At 47.0% G+C, this 19,343-nt stretch overlaps 1 protein-coding gene across 1 annotated transcript in view; it reads left to right on the forward strand.

The window, feature by feature from the left end:
* Positions 1–19,343, forward strand: part of LOC119812714 (multidrug and toxin extrusion protein 2) — a 34,020-nt gene that overhangs the window by 5,680 nt on the left and 8,997 nt on the right. The window contains exons 3-10 of the mRNA XM_038327571.1: positions 1,316–1,384; positions 2,849–2,997; positions 3,531–3,573; positions 5,313–5,357; positions 6,427–6,524; positions 9,213–9,310; positions 16,292–16,405; positions 17,305–17,372. Of these exons, the coding sequence (XP_038183499.1) occupies positions 1,316–1,384; positions 2,849–2,997; positions 3,531–3,573; positions 5,313–5,357; positions 6,427–6,524; positions 9,213–9,310; positions 16,292–16,405; positions 17,305–17,372 (684 nt within the window). The remainder of the gene's footprint in view (positions 1–1,315; positions 1,385–2,848; positions 2,998–3,530; positions 3,574–5,312; positions 5,358–6,426; positions 6,525–9,212; positions 9,311–16,291; positions 16,406–17,304; positions 17,373–19,343) is intronic.

Genomic DNA, 19,343 nt, shown 5'->3' on the forward strand with positions numbered 1-19,343 from the left:
AGCTAGGCTGGAGGGTCGGTGAGCTCCAGGGTCTGCTTGTCTCCATTGCACCCCCTGCCTCACACACCAAGTCCTGGAGGTTCTCCTGCTTGCATAGCAAGCACTACTACCACTGAGCTCTCTGCCAAGTCTGGATTTTTAAATAGATAATTTTCTTTCTGCTGTGTGTGTGTGCGTGCACTCATTCAACATCCTAACCCTGTTACTTTTGCATGCATATCCTCTGGCAAATGAGGTACATGGCCTTAGACAATAGAAAATCTTTCTGTTTATTTTATTTTTTTATTTTTAATTTTTTTTTTGAGACAGGGTTTCTCTGTGGCTTTGGAGCCTGTCCTGGAACTAGCTCTTGTAGACCAGGCTGGCCTCGAACTCACAGAGATCCACCTGCCTCTGCCTCCCAAGTGCTGGGATTAAAGGTGTGCGCCACCACCGCCCGGCTTCTGTTATTTTTTTAAGGTGGGCTTGGCTCTGGTACTGAGACTGGTCTTGAGCTCTTTGGGCTCCAGTGATTTTTCTGCCTCCATCCTTCGAGGTGTGGGGACCACAGGACATGCCACGGTGCCTGGCTTTACTTTCCTAATACAGAAGCTCTTACATGCTATATTAAGAAAACCTAGGCTTGCTGGGTACAGTGATACTCACCTTTAATCCCAATATTTGTTTGTAAGAGGCAGGAAGATCTCTGTGAGTTTGAGGCTAGCCTGGTCTACAGAGGAGTTCCAAGCCAGCCAGGGCTACATAGAGAAACCTTGTCTCAAAAAGACAACAAAAATAGTCTTTAAGCTCCCCTGGTTAGCCTAGGGTGGCTGTGGCCCTTGGTTAGAAAAGCTTCAAGGATCCGTGTGGCCGTCTGAACCCCAGAAGCCTCTTTGAAAATGAGCTGCTGAGCTGGGTGCAGTGGCTCGAGCCTTTAATCCCAGCACCTGGGAGGCAGAAGCAGGCGGATCTCTATGAGCTCGAGATGAACATGATCTATGTAGTGAACTCCAGGACAGCAGGAGTTACATAGCAAGACCCTAAGGGTGGGTGGGATATGGGGGACAACAGCAACAACAGAAAAGCAAAAACAAAAACCAACTAAGTAAAAAAAAGGCTACCCAAGGTAGGTGGCACACGCCTTTAATTCCAACACTGAGGAGACAGAGGCAGGTGGATCTCTGTGGGCTCAAGGGAAGACTGGTCTACACGGAGAGTTCCAGGACAGCCAGGGCTAATTAAGAAGAGCTTATCTCATAAAACCAAAATGAGCGGCTGAGGCCCTTGGCTCTCTGCAGCAGCTGCCTGCTGCACTCTGCTGCTTCTTTCCCTGCAGGTTGTGAATGTCACCGGGATTTCAGTCGGAACTGGCTTGGCCTCAGCTTGTGACACACTGATGTCCCAGGTGAGAACCTCGTTGCTCACATGGGTTCTTGGCAGTTGCCTAGGGAACCGCACACTGGGATTTGGCAGCCCTTTATGTATGGACTTCACAGTTAGATTTGCTAAATCATGTGACCAACAGCTGTGACTCTCATGAGGCTTCATTTGTGACTTGTGCTAGGGGACAAGAAGGCTGCAGCTCAGGCTGACGGCAGAGCAATGAATGGGCTTTGCGAGGTGGGGACAAGGAGAGCACAGTGGGAAGCTAAACAGACAGGAACAGGACCTGGGTGGCACCAGGTTCCTTCAGGTGGTTTTTTGTTTTTGTTTTTTGTTTTGTTTTGTTTTGAGACAGGATTTCTCTGTATAACAGCCCTGGCTATCCTGGAACTAGCTCTTGTAGACCAGGCTGGCCTCGAACTCAAAGAGATCCGCTTGCCACTGCCTCCCGAGTGCTGGGATTAAAGGCATGACCACTGCCTGGTTCACGTAAATATATATATATATATATATATATATATATATATATATATATATATATATATATATATAATCTCCAACAGTTTAAAGCAGAGAAACTTATTAGCCTGACTTACGAGGCTGGGGTCTCTGTTTGGGGGAAAACAGTCTGTTTGGTATCTTTCTGTCTCTTTAAAGTTTCAGTTTTCATGTCATTTAGCAAAGGGACAACACTTTTTGGTTGGGTTTGGTCTGGATCTGGGGCAGGAGCACAGGCAGACCAATGGTTCCCATTGTGTTTGGCAGACAGTTCTGCCCTCCGGGCTTGATCTGCACAGGGGGGTTTTCCTTGTCCCTCACTCTGAGTTCCACTGTAAGCTTCTTAAAAGACTTGGTGGCACACACCTTTAATCTCATTACTGGGGAGGCAGAGGCAGGTGGATCTCTGTGAGTTCGAAGCCAGCCTGGTCTATGAGAGCTAGTTCCAGGACATGCTCCAAAGCTACAGAGAAACCCTGTCTTGAAAAACAAAAACAATAAACAAAACAAAACAAAAAAAAGTGGTCTTTGCCCTCCAGGTCCTCACCCCAGCACTGGGCTCCGTCCCCATCACTGCCCTTACTGTCACTGCTCCTCCCACTGGGCTTAGCCTTTGCTGGGTCTCCCTGGGGCTTCTTCAATAAAATAATCCAGTGAACACAAAGTCACCCTTAACTATTGGGCGACCTCAGTGCAGTGGGTCTATTACTTTCTCCGCACCCCTGTTCTGTGCCTGTCTCCTTCCCAAAGCTTCATTCTGCTCCTCCATGCTCCTTGTGAACAGCCCCAGTTCCCAAGAGCACATACAAAGCCACAGTGGCGGTTGGCTGTCTGGGACCTGGCAGCTGTCCCCTGCATCTCCCCCATCACCTTCCTCCTGCCCGGTCCCTTGGGCAGTGCTGCAGGGAACATGGCTGTCAGAGCTTCTGGACCTGCAGGAAGTGGGAGGCCGCGGTCCCCACGTTCGCTGAAACATTGTTTTTCCAAGTCCTTTGGAGGCAGGAACCTGAGGCGCGTGGGGGTCATACTCCAAAGGGGTATCCTCATCTTGTTGCTCTGCTGCTTCCCCTGCTGGGCCATCTTCCTCAACACGGAGCACCTGCTCCTGCTCCTGAGGCAGGACCCGGAAGTCTCGAGGTGAGTCCCTGGTCAGCAGGAAGCGGCTGACATTCTCAGCTCATTCGCTGGTTGTGAGCACTTGGAACCAGAAACTGTAGCTGTAACCACAGAGTAACACACAGGGCCAAGGCAGCACACACTGATGCACTGGGCGGTCAGGTTCATGCCCATCACAGTTTTCTCCCATAGGGAGTCCCAACACACAGCTGTCTCCACTGTTGTATTTAAGGTTGGGTTTTATAAAATTTAACAGTCTAGTGGGGTCGCAGTCCTGGGCTCGGTTTTTTCCAAAGATTTCTGCATCACATTGTGCTCAACTTGTAACAAGTTTTCCTGCCAGGTCATCCCCCCGCCCCCAATCTTCTCCACACTGAAAAGTGTCTGCCGCCCCTCCCCCAACTTAATGACCCACTCTGCAGCCTTTGGATGCTGTACAGAAAACTGCTTTGACCTGGTGTCATCCCAACAAGTGTTTAGTTTTAATCTTTAGAAGATTACCCCTGAGCTGGACCTGAAGGCGCTGTTGCCTGAAAGCTGTTTTCTTGTTCCAGGCTAGCCCAGGTTTATGTGATGATTTGCATCCCTGCTCTTCCTGTAAGTTTCACAGCTGCTGTGCTTCTTTATTAGTGTGTAATCATAGAAATACTAATAACAATAATATTAATCAAGTGAGGAGTTCCACTGGGACATTTTCATACATGTGTATAATGTACTTTGATCATACACATTTTCCTTTTCCCTTCTTCTACCTTGTCCTGGTTCCCGTGATCCTTTTCAGCTTCCCCTGTCCTATCCCCGCCCCCCCCACGCCCCCACCCCGTCTCAAGTTACATATGAGAGAAAGTATGTGATAACTGTCCTTCAGAGTCTGGCTTTTCACCTAAACGAGGAGCATAAGTTCCGATCATTTTCCTAAAGATGACATGATTTCAATGGGGAAGACACTGAGAGCCAGCACAGGTAAGGGCTCTCTAAAAAGGCACGTACTTGGGCAAAGGAAAGAACCCCACGGCTTAACAAGTGGGACAAGATGGAATTAAAAAGCCTCCAAACAGCAGCGGAAATGTCATCAGAGGCGGCGCACAGACGGGGAACAACTCCTTGCCAATCGCACACCCCACGTGAGATTAATGTTTAGAATATACAAAGAACACCAACATTCAAATATTTCCCACATCAAAATGGGCTAATGGACTAAATCAAGGAAGAAATAAAAGTAGTCAATATCTTTAGCTGTCAGAGAAATACAAATTGAAACTGCCTTGGCATTTCATGCGAGCCCAGCGAGACTAGACCTCACCAAGGAAACAATGACGACAAATGCTGGTGAGGATGTGGGAGCATAAATCGGCCTGGTTGCCATGGAGATCAGTAGGGAAGCTCCTCCAAAGCTAAGACTGTGTTTACTCCAAGATCCCACTGTACCACTGTGGCTATATAACTGAAGAACACTGACATGCTACAGGCATGCTTGTATATCTATATTTCATTGCTGCCAAGATATGAAGCAACCTGAATTTCCATCAACAGATGAGTGGATTAAAAAGTATACATGTACACAGTGGAATTTCATTTAGCTATGAAAAAGAATGAAATTATGGGATAGAGGAGATGAGCACTTGCTGCTAATCCTGATCTGACTGCAAAACCCACAGGGTGGAAGAGAACCAAGTGTTCTCTGATCTCTACCTGTGTGCTTTGGCACAAGCATGCACACACACACACACACACACACACACACACAAATAAAAGTAAAACAGATAAATATAAAAAGGAAATGAAAATGAATAGAACTGGAGACCATTTATTAAGTGAAGTAAGCCACCAGACTCAGAGAAACAAATATCGCATCTTTTCTCTTTTGCAGGATGTAGATTTACAATTGTGTCTTTATGTGTATATATGTGTGTGTGTGTGTGTGTGTGTGTGTGTGTGTGTTACAGAGTAGAAAGGGCACCATGAGAGGGAGGAAAGCAAGACAGGGAGGTGGAATGCATACACCATCAAGACAGAAGATGAAGCTGTGGGAGGAAGGGGAGCAGGGCTGGATGAGGGAATAAGAATGAGTATATGTATAGGGAACGCCAAGTGAAGCCCATTCTCTTTTTGGACAGCATATAGGCCAAAAACTTAATAAAAATTTCAGAACTTGACATGTGTGAAAATGTTGTAATAAAATCCACTATTGTGTAAAATTAGCATTCAAAAGAAACTGAGCCTTGTGGCAGACATTTCCCTGACTGCAAAGTCCTGGGTTTGATCCACAGAAATGTCAGAACAACAGCAAAACCAGGAACAAAGTAAGCTCTCCTGTTTTCTGTTTCTTTTTTCAGGCGGCGTTCCTATTCCAGCTGCAGACACGGTATTTACAGAGTCAGGTATTCTTTTGTATTTTTACTGCACACTACTGTGGGAAATGTGGAATCAATGTTCTAAAGGGATTTTCTACAGTAATTTGCACCTCGTTTCTCTTTACTCACCTCTGATACATTCACGTACTTGGGCAACATGAGCCCCTGGGGTTTCACGTACTGAGAAGATGGCCGCCGTGTGGACTCATCTGTTTTGATTCCTCTTAGTTTTTCTTGGGTCCCTCTGCAGCCTTCACCCCTAACCCTTCCCTACTCTTGCAGCTGACTGCTGACTTTGCATCTGACCTGGGGACCTGGCCCCAATTTTGATACTGACTGGGAGGGCCTAGGGTTTCTACAGCGACACTTGGAAGTGTGGGTAGGACACTGTGTGCTGCACACAGGGCAGAAGGGAAACTGAAGGAGGAGAGAGCCAGAAGTGGGTGGGCAGAAACTAGTTCCCTCTTTAGTTAGTGGCTTGTCCCTGGCTACCCCCAGACAACTTGCTAGCCTTTAACTATAAAGGCCTTGTCCCTAAGCCAGAGGAAGTTGCTCTGCTTTGACAGCCATCAATTCTGTTTGATTGCTGGGAGAAGCTTAACATGAAGAAAGGGTTTATTTGAGGACCGAAGTATAGACAGCACAAACGATAGGAATGTGCATTGTCAGGCATGGTGGTTGCATGCCTTTAATTCCAACACTAGGTATGCTCTGTGAGTTCGAGACCAGCCAGGTCTTCATAAAGAGTAGCCAGAGGGATGGACATTTCCCAACACACTTGCTTTGAAGCAAGTATTTCTGGGGGCTGTGCATGTGAGAAGATCCTCGAGCACAGGTCTGGTCCCCAACACCCCTAAAGCCTATGTGTTCTTCCCGAAACACACCCTTTTCCTTGTTGCTGTGAAGAAACTGGACAGGTTTTTGCAAACAGCGACTGCAGGCTTCATCAAGGGAGGGGACTCATTTGACTGTTTGCCATTCCTGGCTTTTCTACTAGCCTTGTACGACTTTACCACCTATTTATGAGTTCGCTTGACAACCTAGTCAACTCACTTTTGAAAACAGTAATGTTTTCCTATTTGTTTGGGAATTTTAGGGCATCATTATGCCCCAAGTTATCGTTGGGATCGCAGCAAATGTTGTCAACGTGGGAATGAATGCCTTCTTGTTGTTCGCCTTGGACCTCGGAGTGGTGTGAGTGGAAACCTATTCATTCAACAAAGACTGCCGCGTGCCTTAGGGCTGGGGATATGCCAATGAAGCGGGGAATGTGGACAGGTAAGCAGGCACCTAGCACTCTGAGCTCCGGTGCTCTGCATGGCAGGTAGGCTGGTGAGAGCTGACCCGTGGGCCCACAGGGCAGCAGCTAGCTCGTGTTGCTGGGAGAATAGGGAGCCTTGGACAGGATCTGGAGGCTTCTGTGATTGGAGCGGTATTAGTCCCAACCAGCAAGCTGCTGCCACCTGGAGGCTGAGGTGGGTAACAGGCAGAGGCCGGAAGGGCTTCTCTCAGGGCCTCTGAATTTTAAGTAGCTGAGCCAAATTCCTTTTTGAAGCCCGAAGCGATGAGGCTCCCATATAGAAATAAAGAAGTTAAGGGTACCCCACTAGTGTCCCGATGGCCCTTCCTCACACCAGAGGATTCTCTACTGCCCTAGTCCAGAGCTAACCTGCATATGTGGCAAGAGAGTCACCCCAGCAAATGGAGACTGAGCCCCACAATTTGGGCGTGCTTCAGGGCACTATGTTCTTTGGCTAGTGGGTCATGACTGTTACCCATATATATGTAACAACAATTAAAGGAAAAGAGGACATAAATTTGAACTAGAGCAGCGTGGGGAGTACATGGGAGTGGGTGGGGGAAGGCAAGGTAAGGGTGGGAAATTAAATATATATATATATAATTAAAAGAAGTTAATATGTTAGGAATTAAAGAGAAAAAACAAAAGAGTATAAAATATGAGTTATGTTAACTGCTGAATACCTTCGCTGTGATTCTTGGTTTCCATTCACATGATAATGTGGGCTCTGAATATCAATAAAACCATGACAGCCCTCGTTAAAGAGTAACATGAGCAGGGGGGCAGTTGAGGGGGGGAGAGCTTGCCTAGCATGTACAAGGCCTGGTTCCCATGCTTTCTCCCTTGTGTAAGATGAAGGAGGTTGTATCAGTCAGTTTCCTGGAAGAAGAAGGTGGAGGACGGGAGGAGGAGGGGGAGGAGTAGAAAGGAGAAGAAAAGAAGAAGAAGAGAGGGAGGGAAAGAGAGAACAGGCACACACTACGAAAGAGGACTTCTGGGATGGACTTAAATGGTAAGAGCTGGGAGTCTAACAGTGGCCATATACACACTGAAGTTAGAGACCTCAGCTGTCCCAAGCTGGCACTGAAGGCCTGGAAGCTCCTGCAGAGTCAGTGGTAGCAGGCCCAGGTTGAAAGTCGGAGGAAGCCTGACTTAGTGGGGGTTTCTGTGGCTGTGAAGAGACACCATGACCAAAGCAGCCTGGAGAGAAAAGGGCTTCTTTTGCTTACACCTTGACATCACGTCATGGAGGAAAGTCAGAGTCAGAGCTATGCAGAGGCTGCGAGAGCACTGCTTATGGCTGGCTCCCAGCCAGGGCCACTTGCCCAGGGGTTGCACCACCCACAGTGAGCTGGCCCCTCAGGCACCAGGCACTAATCAAGGCCACCTCCCAGAGATTGTTTACAGGACAGTCTTGGAGGCATTTTCTCACGGAAGAGTCTGTCTTCTCAGATGTGTTTAGGTTTGTGTCAAGTTGACAAAAGTCAACCAATAAGAGACTGGAGTCGCACGTCAGTGGGTGGTGACGACATCAATAAACACTTCACCTCAAAAGGAAAGGGGCTTGCAGACTCTGGAATGTTCCTTCCTCTGACTTCTTTGTGTCTGGATCACCAGCTTGCTGGGTGGTGTGGCCCACATTTGGGGTGGGTCTCCCCTCAGTTACTGCCTCCTATGCCCACCTCTAGGCATGTCCCACAGACAGATAGAGCTGGGTTTGTGTGTGTGTGTGTGTGTGTTTTGTTTAAACTATTCTTAGATATCTCTTAATACAGCTAAGTTGACAACCAACAACAACTGTTATCCAGGCATTGGTCAGAGCATAGAGAGGGCCCATAAGGTCAGGGGAGGACCAGTGGCTTAGAAATCACAGAGGGCCCAGGATCCCCTGTGAAGGGTTCCTGAGAGGCAGAGTCTTGGACTTTTCCTAAAGAGATATGCCCAGGATAGTTGGGAAAAGGAGGAGAGAATACAGGGGTGGGTTACTAAATGATCAAGTGTGAAGCTCAGACAAGAGCATGAGAAGGAGCCGGGCGGTGGTGGCGCACGCCTTTAATCCCAGCACTCGGGAGGCAGAGGCAGGTGGATCTCTGTGAGTTCGAGACCAGCCTGGTCTACAAGAGCTAGTTCCAGGACAGGCTCTAAAGCTGCAGAGAAACCCTGTCTCGAAAAACAAAACAAAACAAAACAAAACAAAACAAAAAAAAAAAGAGCATGAGAAGGGAAAGTAATCAAGACAGCTGAGGGAGGCTCTGCGCAGGCCCAGCACGGGCTTGGATGAGCCCTTGAGCAGCGGAGCTGACTGGTTCAGCCTGTTTGAACTAGTCGTCATCTAAAAATGCTTAGTTGGGGTTGTTTAAGGTTGGTGCCTTTGTGGGGTGGCAACACGGCTCAAGCCCTTTGGTGTCCATCTCCATCTCCGTGGAGTCAAACAAGCCTATCACACGTGGATTCAGCCAACACACAAAGGAAGCCAGCACAGACACTGCAAACTCGCTGCCAGCCAACGCTTGTCAGAGGCAGTCTGTGGGCTTGTGTTTGGAAGGACACACTCGAGCTAACCCTCACCTTTTCTCCTGCAGAGGGTCAGCCTGGGCCAACACCACCTCCCAGTTTTTCCTGTCTGCCCTGCTTTTCCTCTATGTATGGTGGAAGAGGATCCACGTTCACACCTGGGGAGGTAGGTGGCCCTCCTCCTTCACACCTTGGGAGGTTCGTGACCCTGCTCAATGGAGGTTCCCAGGCACAGCTCTGACTTTTGAGTTTCTTTCCCTTGTAGAAGTTGGTCTTTTATTTTTATCTTCTAGGAAATCTCAAAATATAAAAACATTTGTTACTGAAAATGCAGAAGTTACTAGGGACAGTGTGACTTTGTGTTTGTGTGGTTACCAAAATAACCTTTTGTTTATAGAACATGGTGGTAGATACTCGATTTTAACGTGCATTTTAAATATAAAAATATTATATTTTTAATATTTAATGAATTAAAACTACTAACATGAGATCCTGTTTCTGGAAAAGCATGCTATTCAACTGAAGGGCAGTTAGATTCGTGTCGTATCAACTTAAGAGGACAGACTATTCTCTGACCAGCCAGGACCGCTCACAGCTGACTGAGGAGCCCAGAGCCCTTGAGTAGACACCCACAGGCTCAACTGATTGGTTGTTTGGCTTGCCTGCCTGCCTGCCCTCCTTCTTTCCTTCCTTTCTTCCTTCCTTCCTTCCTTCTTTCCTTCCTTCCTTCCTTCCTTCCTTCCTTCCTTCCTTCTTTCCTTCCTTCCTTCCTTCCTTCTTTGTTTTCTTCAGCTTTATGGAGGCAAAGTTAATAAAACTTGTACATATTTAAGGTGCGACTGTGGCTGTGACTTTTACTGTGGTAGTTTGTTTTGTTTTATGGTGCTGAGGATGGGACCCAGGGTCTGGTATATACCAGGCAAGTGCTCTACTACCGACCTGCATCCCTACAGCTTTTTTTTTTTTTAAAGTTTTTATTTTTAAAGTCTTGCTAGTTGCCCAGAGTAGCTTCCCCCCCCCCGCCTTCCTAATAGCTGGGATTACAGGCACACAGCTCATTACGAAAGGATCGCCGCTGCAAAGTTAGCGTGCCAGCACCTCACACAGCTACCGCTCTGTGTGAGGCAAGGATGGTTCCTACCGTTTCTCTCGACAGACTCGAGGTACACAGTGGGTTTACTAACTGCATTCCTCGGGTTGTTTGTTAGATATCCAGAAGTTTCCATCACGTGGCTGATCTCATTGATTCCCTCCTTGGTAACCAGCCTTCTGCTCTTTGAATGATCCCTACTTTTTCATATGTCGCATGGAGAGATCATACAGTATTTGTCTATGTCTTGTTCCATTTAACAGGTATATCATAGTTTCACCCATGATTTTACACACATGCACGCACACACACACACACACACACCGTTCGTTGCCAGCAATAAGTATTCATGCTTAAAAGCAAAATGAATTCGTGAAAAGTGCTTAAAATAAGAGCACAGGTCCCTCAGCCCAGCTTTCTCCTCCAGCCTCTCGTCCACATCTATCTCACTTTTCACAGCTGACACAGATGCGCCAAAGCTGAGAGAAGGCCTCAGTGTTGCTCTGCGCCTCCGCAGCGGAGCATAGGACCACGCATGCGCTCCCTCTCGCCTGCTCACAGATCCTAGTCAGTTCTGATTGTTTTCAAGTCAAAATGATCTTGTTTTTTTAAACAGCTTCACTGTAGTATAATTTATATACTGTAAAATTGGCTCATTTGGCATTATTTTCAGTGGTTTATAGAGTTATGTTAATTAATACAGCCTAGTTTTAAAACATTTCCATAACAGAACGGATTCCTCTTGACAGTTTGAAGTGAATTTCCTCCCCAACCTCAGTCCGGGTAGTTGTCAGTCTGCTCTTAGTCTCTAGGTTGGCCTTTTCTGCATGAGTTTAGTTGTTTTCTCATCGATTTCTATGAGCTGTCTGATTATGGCACAGATCAGTAACTGCCAACAATTAAACACTGTGTTTAAATAAATGTGTTAGTTATGTTCTCAGTGACATGACCAAATACTTGACAAGAAGCAACTTATAGGAGGAATTGACTTTAGCAATGATTGAGAGGAGACAGTCCATCATGGTGGGGAAGTGATGGCAGCAGCGTGAAGCGGCTGGTCACATTGCATGTGCATGTGCAGCAGTGTGAGGCGGCTGGTCACATTGCATGTGCATGTGCAGCAGTGTGAGGCGGCTGGTCACATTGCATGTGCATGTGCAGCAGTGTGAGGCGGCTGGTCACATTGCATGTGCACATGCAGCAGTGTGAGGCTGCTGGTCACATTGCATGTGCACGTGCAGCAGCGTGAGGTGGTTGATCACATTGCATGTGTACATGCAGCAGTATGAGGCGGCTGGTCACATTGCATGTGCACATGCAGCAGTGTGAGGCTGCTGGTCACATTGCATGTGCAGCAGTGTGAGGTGGTGGTCACATTGCATGTGCAGCAGTGTGAGGTGCTGGCCACATTGCATGTGCAGTCAGGATGCAGAAAGAGATAAACGTGGTGCTGACTGGCTCTCTTCTGCACTGGACAGACACATTCTGTCTTTGTGACTAGGATGTCATCTGTAGGAAGCAGAGAGCATTTGAGCACCTGGTTCCCTGGTACCTTTCCATCTAACGGCTTCAATCCCCAGTGATGATTCTCCACTGAACCAGTGATTGCTCTGAGTCTCAAACGTTCTTAGGCTCTTGTGCATATTTGTGCCAGCTATGATGCATTCAGAAATAAGTTTAAGGAAAAAGGGGCCAGGTAAGCCTAGGTGAGCTGTTAAAGGGTTATGTAAGTGGCATGAATAACCGGAATCCCAGAGTAGGTGTTTCGGTGTTAGTGCCCAAAGGAAAATTAGGTAAACCACACTCCTCACTATAGTGTATCCAGCTGCCAGTTCTTACCTCTGTCCTGTATGACACAGCTTGGCTTCCTCTCTCCTGAGTCTTATATGGTGTGTAGGGGAGGGGGTGGGAGAGAGAGAGAGAGTGAACACTATGAACACATGTACAGAGGCCAGAGGAGGACATTAGGGGTCCTGCTCCACCACTCTTTGAGGCAGGGTCTGTCATTGTTCCTGGAGCCAGATGGGCGGCTAGCCAGCCCCAGCCTTCCCATCTCCGCCCCTCACAGCACGAGTGTCACAGCTATGTGCAGCCACACCTGGCCTTCTAGCTGGGGACTCGCACTCAGGTCCATATGCCTGCACACCAGGAGCACTCACACACTGAGCCACCTCCCCATCTCCTAATGACAATTCCAATGCCTTGTATCTTATTTAGCTTCTGATTCATTGCTTTCTGATTTCAACAATTATGTGTTAATTTCTTAACATTTTGTTTGGTTCTTTTGTGTATATGCCCATCTTTATTATAAAAGTTCTTGACTTTGAGTACTGTTTTAGATTTTATTTTTTTTATAATTTATTTTACTTTGCATACATTGGTGTTCTGCCTGCATGTATGACTGTGTAAGGGAGTCAGATCTTGGAGTCATAGACAGTTGTGAGAGGCCATGTGGGTGCTAGGAATTGATCCAGGGTCCACTCGAACAGCAGTCAGTGTTCTTATAACCGCTGAGCCATCTCTCCAACCCCACACTGCCTTTTTCTTCAGGACAGGGTTTCTCTGTGTAGCTCTGGCTGTTCTGGAACTCACTCTGTAGACCAGGCTGGTCTTGAACTCACAGAGATCTGCCTGCCTCTGCCTTCCAAGTGCTGGGATTAAAGGCACAAGCCACCATTCCTGGCTGACTTTGAGTATTTTAAAAAGATACTTAAAATTAAACATTTTAATTAACTCTCTGAAAATTTCATATGCTGTATTTTTATCATCGTTATTCCCTAATTCCTTTCTTTAGCTCATCCCAGGTCCACTCTCATCTTCTATTCCTCCCCAACTTCAGTCCTTTGTTGTTGTTGTTGTTAATTTAATGGCTCATTGACTCCAGTCTGTGCTGTCTATATATTCTGGGCATGGAGCTATCCACTGGAGCATGGCCAAGCTACCAGGAACCATACCCTTAAAGAAACTGACTTTCCTCCCCCAGAAGCCATCAGCTGTCATAGTGCCTTTGTAATGCGTGCCCTACTTCATGCTTGGATGTTGACGGGCTTCATCTTGGGCAGGTCTTGTGTAGGCAGTCAGAGCTGCTGTGACTTCATGAGCACAGGCAGTCCCATCTGCCCAGAGGACACTGTTTCCCTCCGGTCCTCCCCAGCCCCTGGCTGACAATCTTTCCAGTTTTTCTTTCAGGCTAATCCCTGAGCTCTGGGGAGGGAGTCTGATTTGTGCCCTGGCACTCCATAGTCACCTATTCTCTGCAGCAGTTCCGAGTTTTTATGTTAATCAACATCACTGCACAAAACAACTTCTCTGATGAGGTCTGAGAGCCAAACTAATACACGTAAAGAGATATGACTTTAAAGTTTGATATTATGTCCATTTAATAAATGAATAGTGGCAGATAGATACTGTATGTCAGTGATTCTCAACCGGTCAGTCATGACCCCTTTGTGTGTGTGGGGGGGGTCGAATGACCCTTTCACAAGGGTTGCCTAAAATTAGAAATCACAGATATTTACATTTGAATTCATAACAGTAGTAAAATTATAGTTATGAAGTAGCAATAAAAGTTACTTTGTGGTTGGGGCCTCTACAGTATGAGGAACTGTATTATAGGGTTGCACAGCCTTAGGAAGGTTGAGAAGCGCTGCTCTGTATCTTTTAACTGAAGGTCAAGACCACTCACCCTTAGGGCTGTTGTTTAGAGGGGCTTGCTGATTCCTATAACCTTTTTCTTGGTAGAGCTGGTTGTTTATTTTATTCTTTTCTCCTTCTCACGACCATTTTATTCATGTGTTCATATCAGGGGCTGGATCCTCTTTTTGAATGGGTCACAATTATTTCCCAGTTCTTTGTTCATCTGTCCATTATTTTTTTCCCTGTGGTCTCGTGTCTGAGATGTCTTTCTCCTTTGTGTGTAGGACTCCTTTAAGTATCTTCTACAGTGTTGTCAGTCATCATGAATTGCTTTAGTTTGTGCTTCCCTCAAAATAGCTTTATTTTCCTATTGATTTATTTGAAACGGAAAGTCATTGTGTCCTAGGGAGCCCTGAACTTGATGTGTAGGCGAGGAAGACCTTGATTTTCTGATTCTCCTTGCCTCCCTCCACCTCCTGCTTGCTGGGATCATAGGAATGCATCACAATGCCTTGTTCATGTGCTTCTGGGGCAGAATTGCGTGGTCTAGGTGAGCATGTCACCGGCTGCGCTACAGCCTCAGCCCGTTTCATTGGTTTTAAAACATAGCCTTGCTGTATGTAGAAAGCTTGTTTGATGGATAGTTACTTTCTCTTGTTTTTTTTTTTTTGTTTTTTTTTTTTTTTTTTTTTTTTTTGGTTTTTCGAGACAGGGTTTCTCTGTGGCTTTGGAGCCTGTCCTGGAACTAGCTCTTGTAGACCAGGCTGGTCTCGAACTCACAGAGATCCGCCTGCCTCTGCCTCCCGAGTGCTGGGATTAAAGGCGTGCGCCACCACCGCCCGGCCTCGGATAGTTACTTTCTCATGGGTCTCTCTCTCTCCTCTCCCACCTGTGTGTGTGTCTGTCTGTCTCTCTCACTCTGTGTGTCTGTCTGTCTGTCTGTCTGTCTCTTTCTCTTTCTCTCTCGCTCTGTGTGTGTGTGTGTGTATAAAATCACTCTTTCCCGACTTTTAGGATTTTTACTGCGAAGTCTGATGTTATTCTGTTGGGTTTGCCTTTGCAAGGTGACTGTTTTTTTCTTACAGACTTTAAGATTTCTTTATTGTGTAGTCTTAGCAATTCCACTGTAAAATATGGAAGGGTTCTTCTCAGGTATGTCTGTTAGGGGTTCTAAATGTATCTTGTTCCTCTTTGCTTACATTTAGGACATTTTCTACTGTAACTTTGACAATTTTTTTTTTTTTTTTGGTTTTTCGAGACAGGGTTTCCCTGTAGTTTCTAGAGCCTGTCCTGGAACTAGCTCTTGTAGACCAGGCTGGCCTCGAACTCAGAGATCCACCTGCCTCTGCCTCCCGAGTGCTGGGATTAAAGGTGTGTGCCACCACCGCCCGGCTTTCTACTGTAACTTTATTGAAATTTATTGTGCCTTTTTTCTTCTATGTTTCATGTATTCATATATGGTGTGGGGTGTGTGTGTGTGTGTGTGTGTGTGTGTGTGTGTGTGTGTGCATGTGTTTGTACTCTGATGTGCTTGGGCACAGTGTGTAAGTGTTTGTGAAGCTCAAGGTTGACGCTGAGAATTTTACTCCCATCACTCAACCACTTGGAGAGAAAAGGGTTTATTCAGCTTATGCTTCCACATCACGGTTCATCATTAAGGAAATCAGGACAGGAACTCAAACAGGGCAGGGACCTGGAGGCAGGAGCTGATGCAGAGGCCATAGAGGAGTGCTGCTTACTGACTTGCCCTTTATGGCTTGTTCAGCCTGCTTTCTTATAGAACCCAGGACCACTGAACCCCTGGCACCACCCGTAATGGGATGGGCCCTCCTCCATCTATCACTGATTAAGAAAATGCCTACCTACAACCAGAGCTTCTGGAGGTATTTTCTTAACTGAGGTTCCCTCCTCTCAGATGACTAGCTTGCGCTAAGATGACAGTTAGGCCGTTGTGTAATGCTAGTGTGAACAGGGACATACAAACTGTTCTTCTGCATCCCGTTATTCTTCTGAGACCCATTGAACTTTCGGTTCTATACCCAGAGGCAAAATGGCTGAATCATGTACAGTTATTCCACCCTTGGTTTCTAGAGGAGTCTACCTTTTTTATGTTCTTAGTAACAGGATACAAGGCTTTCCGTTTCCCTGTATCTATCCATCTTTGTTAATTTCTACTTTGTTGTGGGTGAAGGGTGCTGTCGATAGCCTAATGGTTAGTGCCAGCTGGTCACTCACTGTGGGTGTTTGCTTATGTATTTGGTTTTGGAGACAGCTTCTCACATTGCCAGTTTAGTTTCTTCCTTCTCAAGCTGCAGTCTTCCCTGACACACTTGTATCCTGCTGGAGATCAGGCACCCTTGTCTCAGGCTCTGTGTGATGGCTGCTGTACAGTGCATGTCTGCTTTCTCACCTGTTCTCCAGGTTGGACGAGGGAGTGTTTCCAGGAGTGGAGTTCCTACACCCGCCTGGCCATCCCCAGTATGTTCATGGTGTGCATCGAATGGTGGACCTTCGAGATTGGGACCTTCCTTGCAGGTCTGTCCACACCCAGGGGAACCTGCACACAGCCTATGCAGTCCCAATCCACACCCAGGGGAGCCTGCACACAACCTGGGCAGTCCCAGTCCACACCCAGGGGAGCCTGCACACAGCCTGGGAAGTTACAGTCCAGAATTTCTCAGAAATGGAAGCTCTGCTCCTATCCTCTGGCATTTTGTGGGGTACTTGCTGGGGCTTGCACTGCAGGCGTGAGCCCTGAGCCAGCTGTAAGCGCATGCAGTGGCATGGCTTTCCCTCTGCTCTGTCCTGTGTTTTGTGAACAAGGAAGGGGTGGCTCATGGAATGGGAGGACAAACTCCCCAATTCAGGTGTCCTGATCATCTGACCACCTTGCTGACTTTGACAGGCTTCCAGCTGAGTGTGGCTTTGTGTTAGCTATGATCTATGTTTCTGCTGGAGCTATAATTATTTTGGTTTTATTTCTGGTAATTTTTATAGTTCAGACAGTAGCAGTGACGTTCTGTGGATGCTGCTTGCATCAGTTTTCCCCAAAGCTGTTCATGCTGTCCTGCCTCCTTTCTCCCGGGGTGGCTCCTGACACCTGCATCCCCAGGAGCCTCATCCTACATCCTCAGGGTGTCTTCTGTGATGGAGCAGGGGTTTGTAGAGTGATCACATCAGTCTTCATGCCTGAGGTCTTGGCAGCTTGCCAAGAGGAGATGGCTAGGATTTTTGTATCTGGGTTATTCTTCTACTTAACTAGCTAGACTTCTCTTAAATAAAAGTATGGGTCAGAAACTGGGGACACAGTACAGTTGCATCCTTGTAACACACACACACCTATGTATATATGTATAAAAATATATGTGTTCTAGTTTCATAAAGAAAATTATTCCTCCTGTCTACTGTTTGACTTGTATTGTCTGCTGTTTCAGGCCTTGTTAATGTGACAGAACTGGGGGCCCAGGCTGTCATCTATGAACTGGCTTCTGTTGCCTACATGGTAAGAACATGAGTGACACTTTACACCTTCTTTTGTGTGAATCCTATGGGCCACTGTCCTTGCATTTAACATAGGTGGAGGGGGCGGGAGGAAGAGTTGGGTTCAGACCACATTGTTTCCCATTGTGTGGCATGGGCTCCTTACCAACTCTTCTGTGTTTCAATTTGTTTGGCATACAAATGGGAGGGAAATGTAGCCACGTAGCTCCACACTGCAAGGGAAGACTGAATGACACCCTGTGTGTTAAATGGCAGGGCGCCTGACAAAGTCAACTAACCAGTGTGCAGTTAGTGTTGGGACTCGGTTGTGTGAGGGATCAACTCCTGTCCTCTGAGGGCCTGTGGCTGGCTCAGGAGACAGCGGTAAAGAAACATGTGAGTGTCTCAGAGTCTCACCTGGGTGTGACGGGTTAATAAGAAGCAAAACCGGTTGTGAGATGTGTAAAAGCAGAGGCGGGCACCTTTCAAACAGGGTCGTAGGGAGTGTCTCTCTGCTCCCTAGTTTAAGCTGAGCTTCATAGGATAAGAGCAGCTAGCCCGGGAGCCCAGGGTTGCCTGCCGACTGTAGAACCTGGACGGAGCTCTGTGCTGGGAGCTACTTGGTGTTGCTGGGGGACTTGTTAAGAGAAAGGGTGGCAGGAGGGTGGAGCAGAAGACAGCCCCATTTGCTCCCAGGGAACAGAGGTGTGTGGGCCTGGGGAGGCAGGAGAAGGCTGCTGGAGTCACGCAGGTGAGGAGCTCAAAGGCTGCCAAGGAAGACAGAAGTAGATGGGCAGGGTATGTGGGGAGGAGGGAGTGTGGCTGCAGGATGCACAATGAGAAACAGATCGATACAGATTAGCTGGCTTGGACATCTGACGGGTGGTGCCTGGTATCTTTTGATGCCTTTCAAATGTCCTAGCCCCATGCTGTCACAAGATGCTCTGGTTGCCTCTCATTTTCATAAAGATCACATAGGCCATCCGGGCAAATGGTTTATGAGCCATTTTGCATACACTTAAAAAAATCATAACGGTGAGGGCAGAATGTAGGGTAGTTGAGAATATTTATCATACCGGAAGCTCTGGACTCAATTGCCAGCACCGCACACACCTGTAATCTCGCACTCGGGAGGTAGAAGCAGGGAGAGAAGGAGTTCAAAGTCATCTTCTGCTACATAGTTTGAGACCTCACCTCGACATGTAAATAAATATAAAAATGAAAAAAAAAAGGAGTTGGTTGGTTATCTTGGAATACAAAAGAAGACTGTTGAAGAGCAGACCCGGTGAACAGAGAAGGTAGGAATAGAAGGAATCTCAACCACAAGCCAGGAGGAAGGAAGTGCAGAGGCGGGAGCCAAGAGAAGTGTGCAGAGGGAGCCAGGAATGGAGGCAGGGCGGTGGCGGTGGTAAGGCAGGTCCCTCTGGATTGGCTGTAGGAAGGGAAAAGGAGAGGCAGCTAAGGGGACAAGCTGCCTGAAGTTTGGGGGTGGTGGGTATGTGGAGGGAGGAGGATGGAGTTGTATGGCGAACAGTAGCAGCCTGCTAATTGTCATGTTTAGGTTTCTGTTTTCCCACTGTTAGGTCACAAACTCCCAGTTTTTATGTTATTGTTATTATTTATTGTTGTTGATTTTCTTATTTTCTAGAAGGGTCTTGCCATGTTCCCAGGCTGTCTTGAATTCTTGAACTTAAATGATCCTCCTGCCTCAGCATCCCAAGTAGCTGGGACTACAGGCATGTTCATTGTGTGATTTTTTACTTTTCATTGTGGTAAACATAGCTAACATGAACTGCCCTCCTTTGCCACTTACAGTTTGCAGTTTACCGACGTTGGTGACACTCAGCATTATACAGCTGTTCCCAGAACCTGGCATCTTGTCAAAGGAAGTCTGTATCCATCACATCCTCCTATCTCCCATCCCATCTCTGGCTCCTGTGGCCATCACCCACTACCTGAACACACACACACACACACACACACACACACACAC

Source organism: Arvicola amphibius, chromosome 4, assembly GCF_903992535.2.
Source record: "Arvicola amphibius chromosome 4, mArvAmp1.2, whole genome shotgun sequence".
In the NCBI taxonomy this organism is placed as follows: Eukaryota; Metazoa; Chordata; class Mammalia; order Rodentia; family Cricetidae; genus Arvicola; species Arvicola amphibius.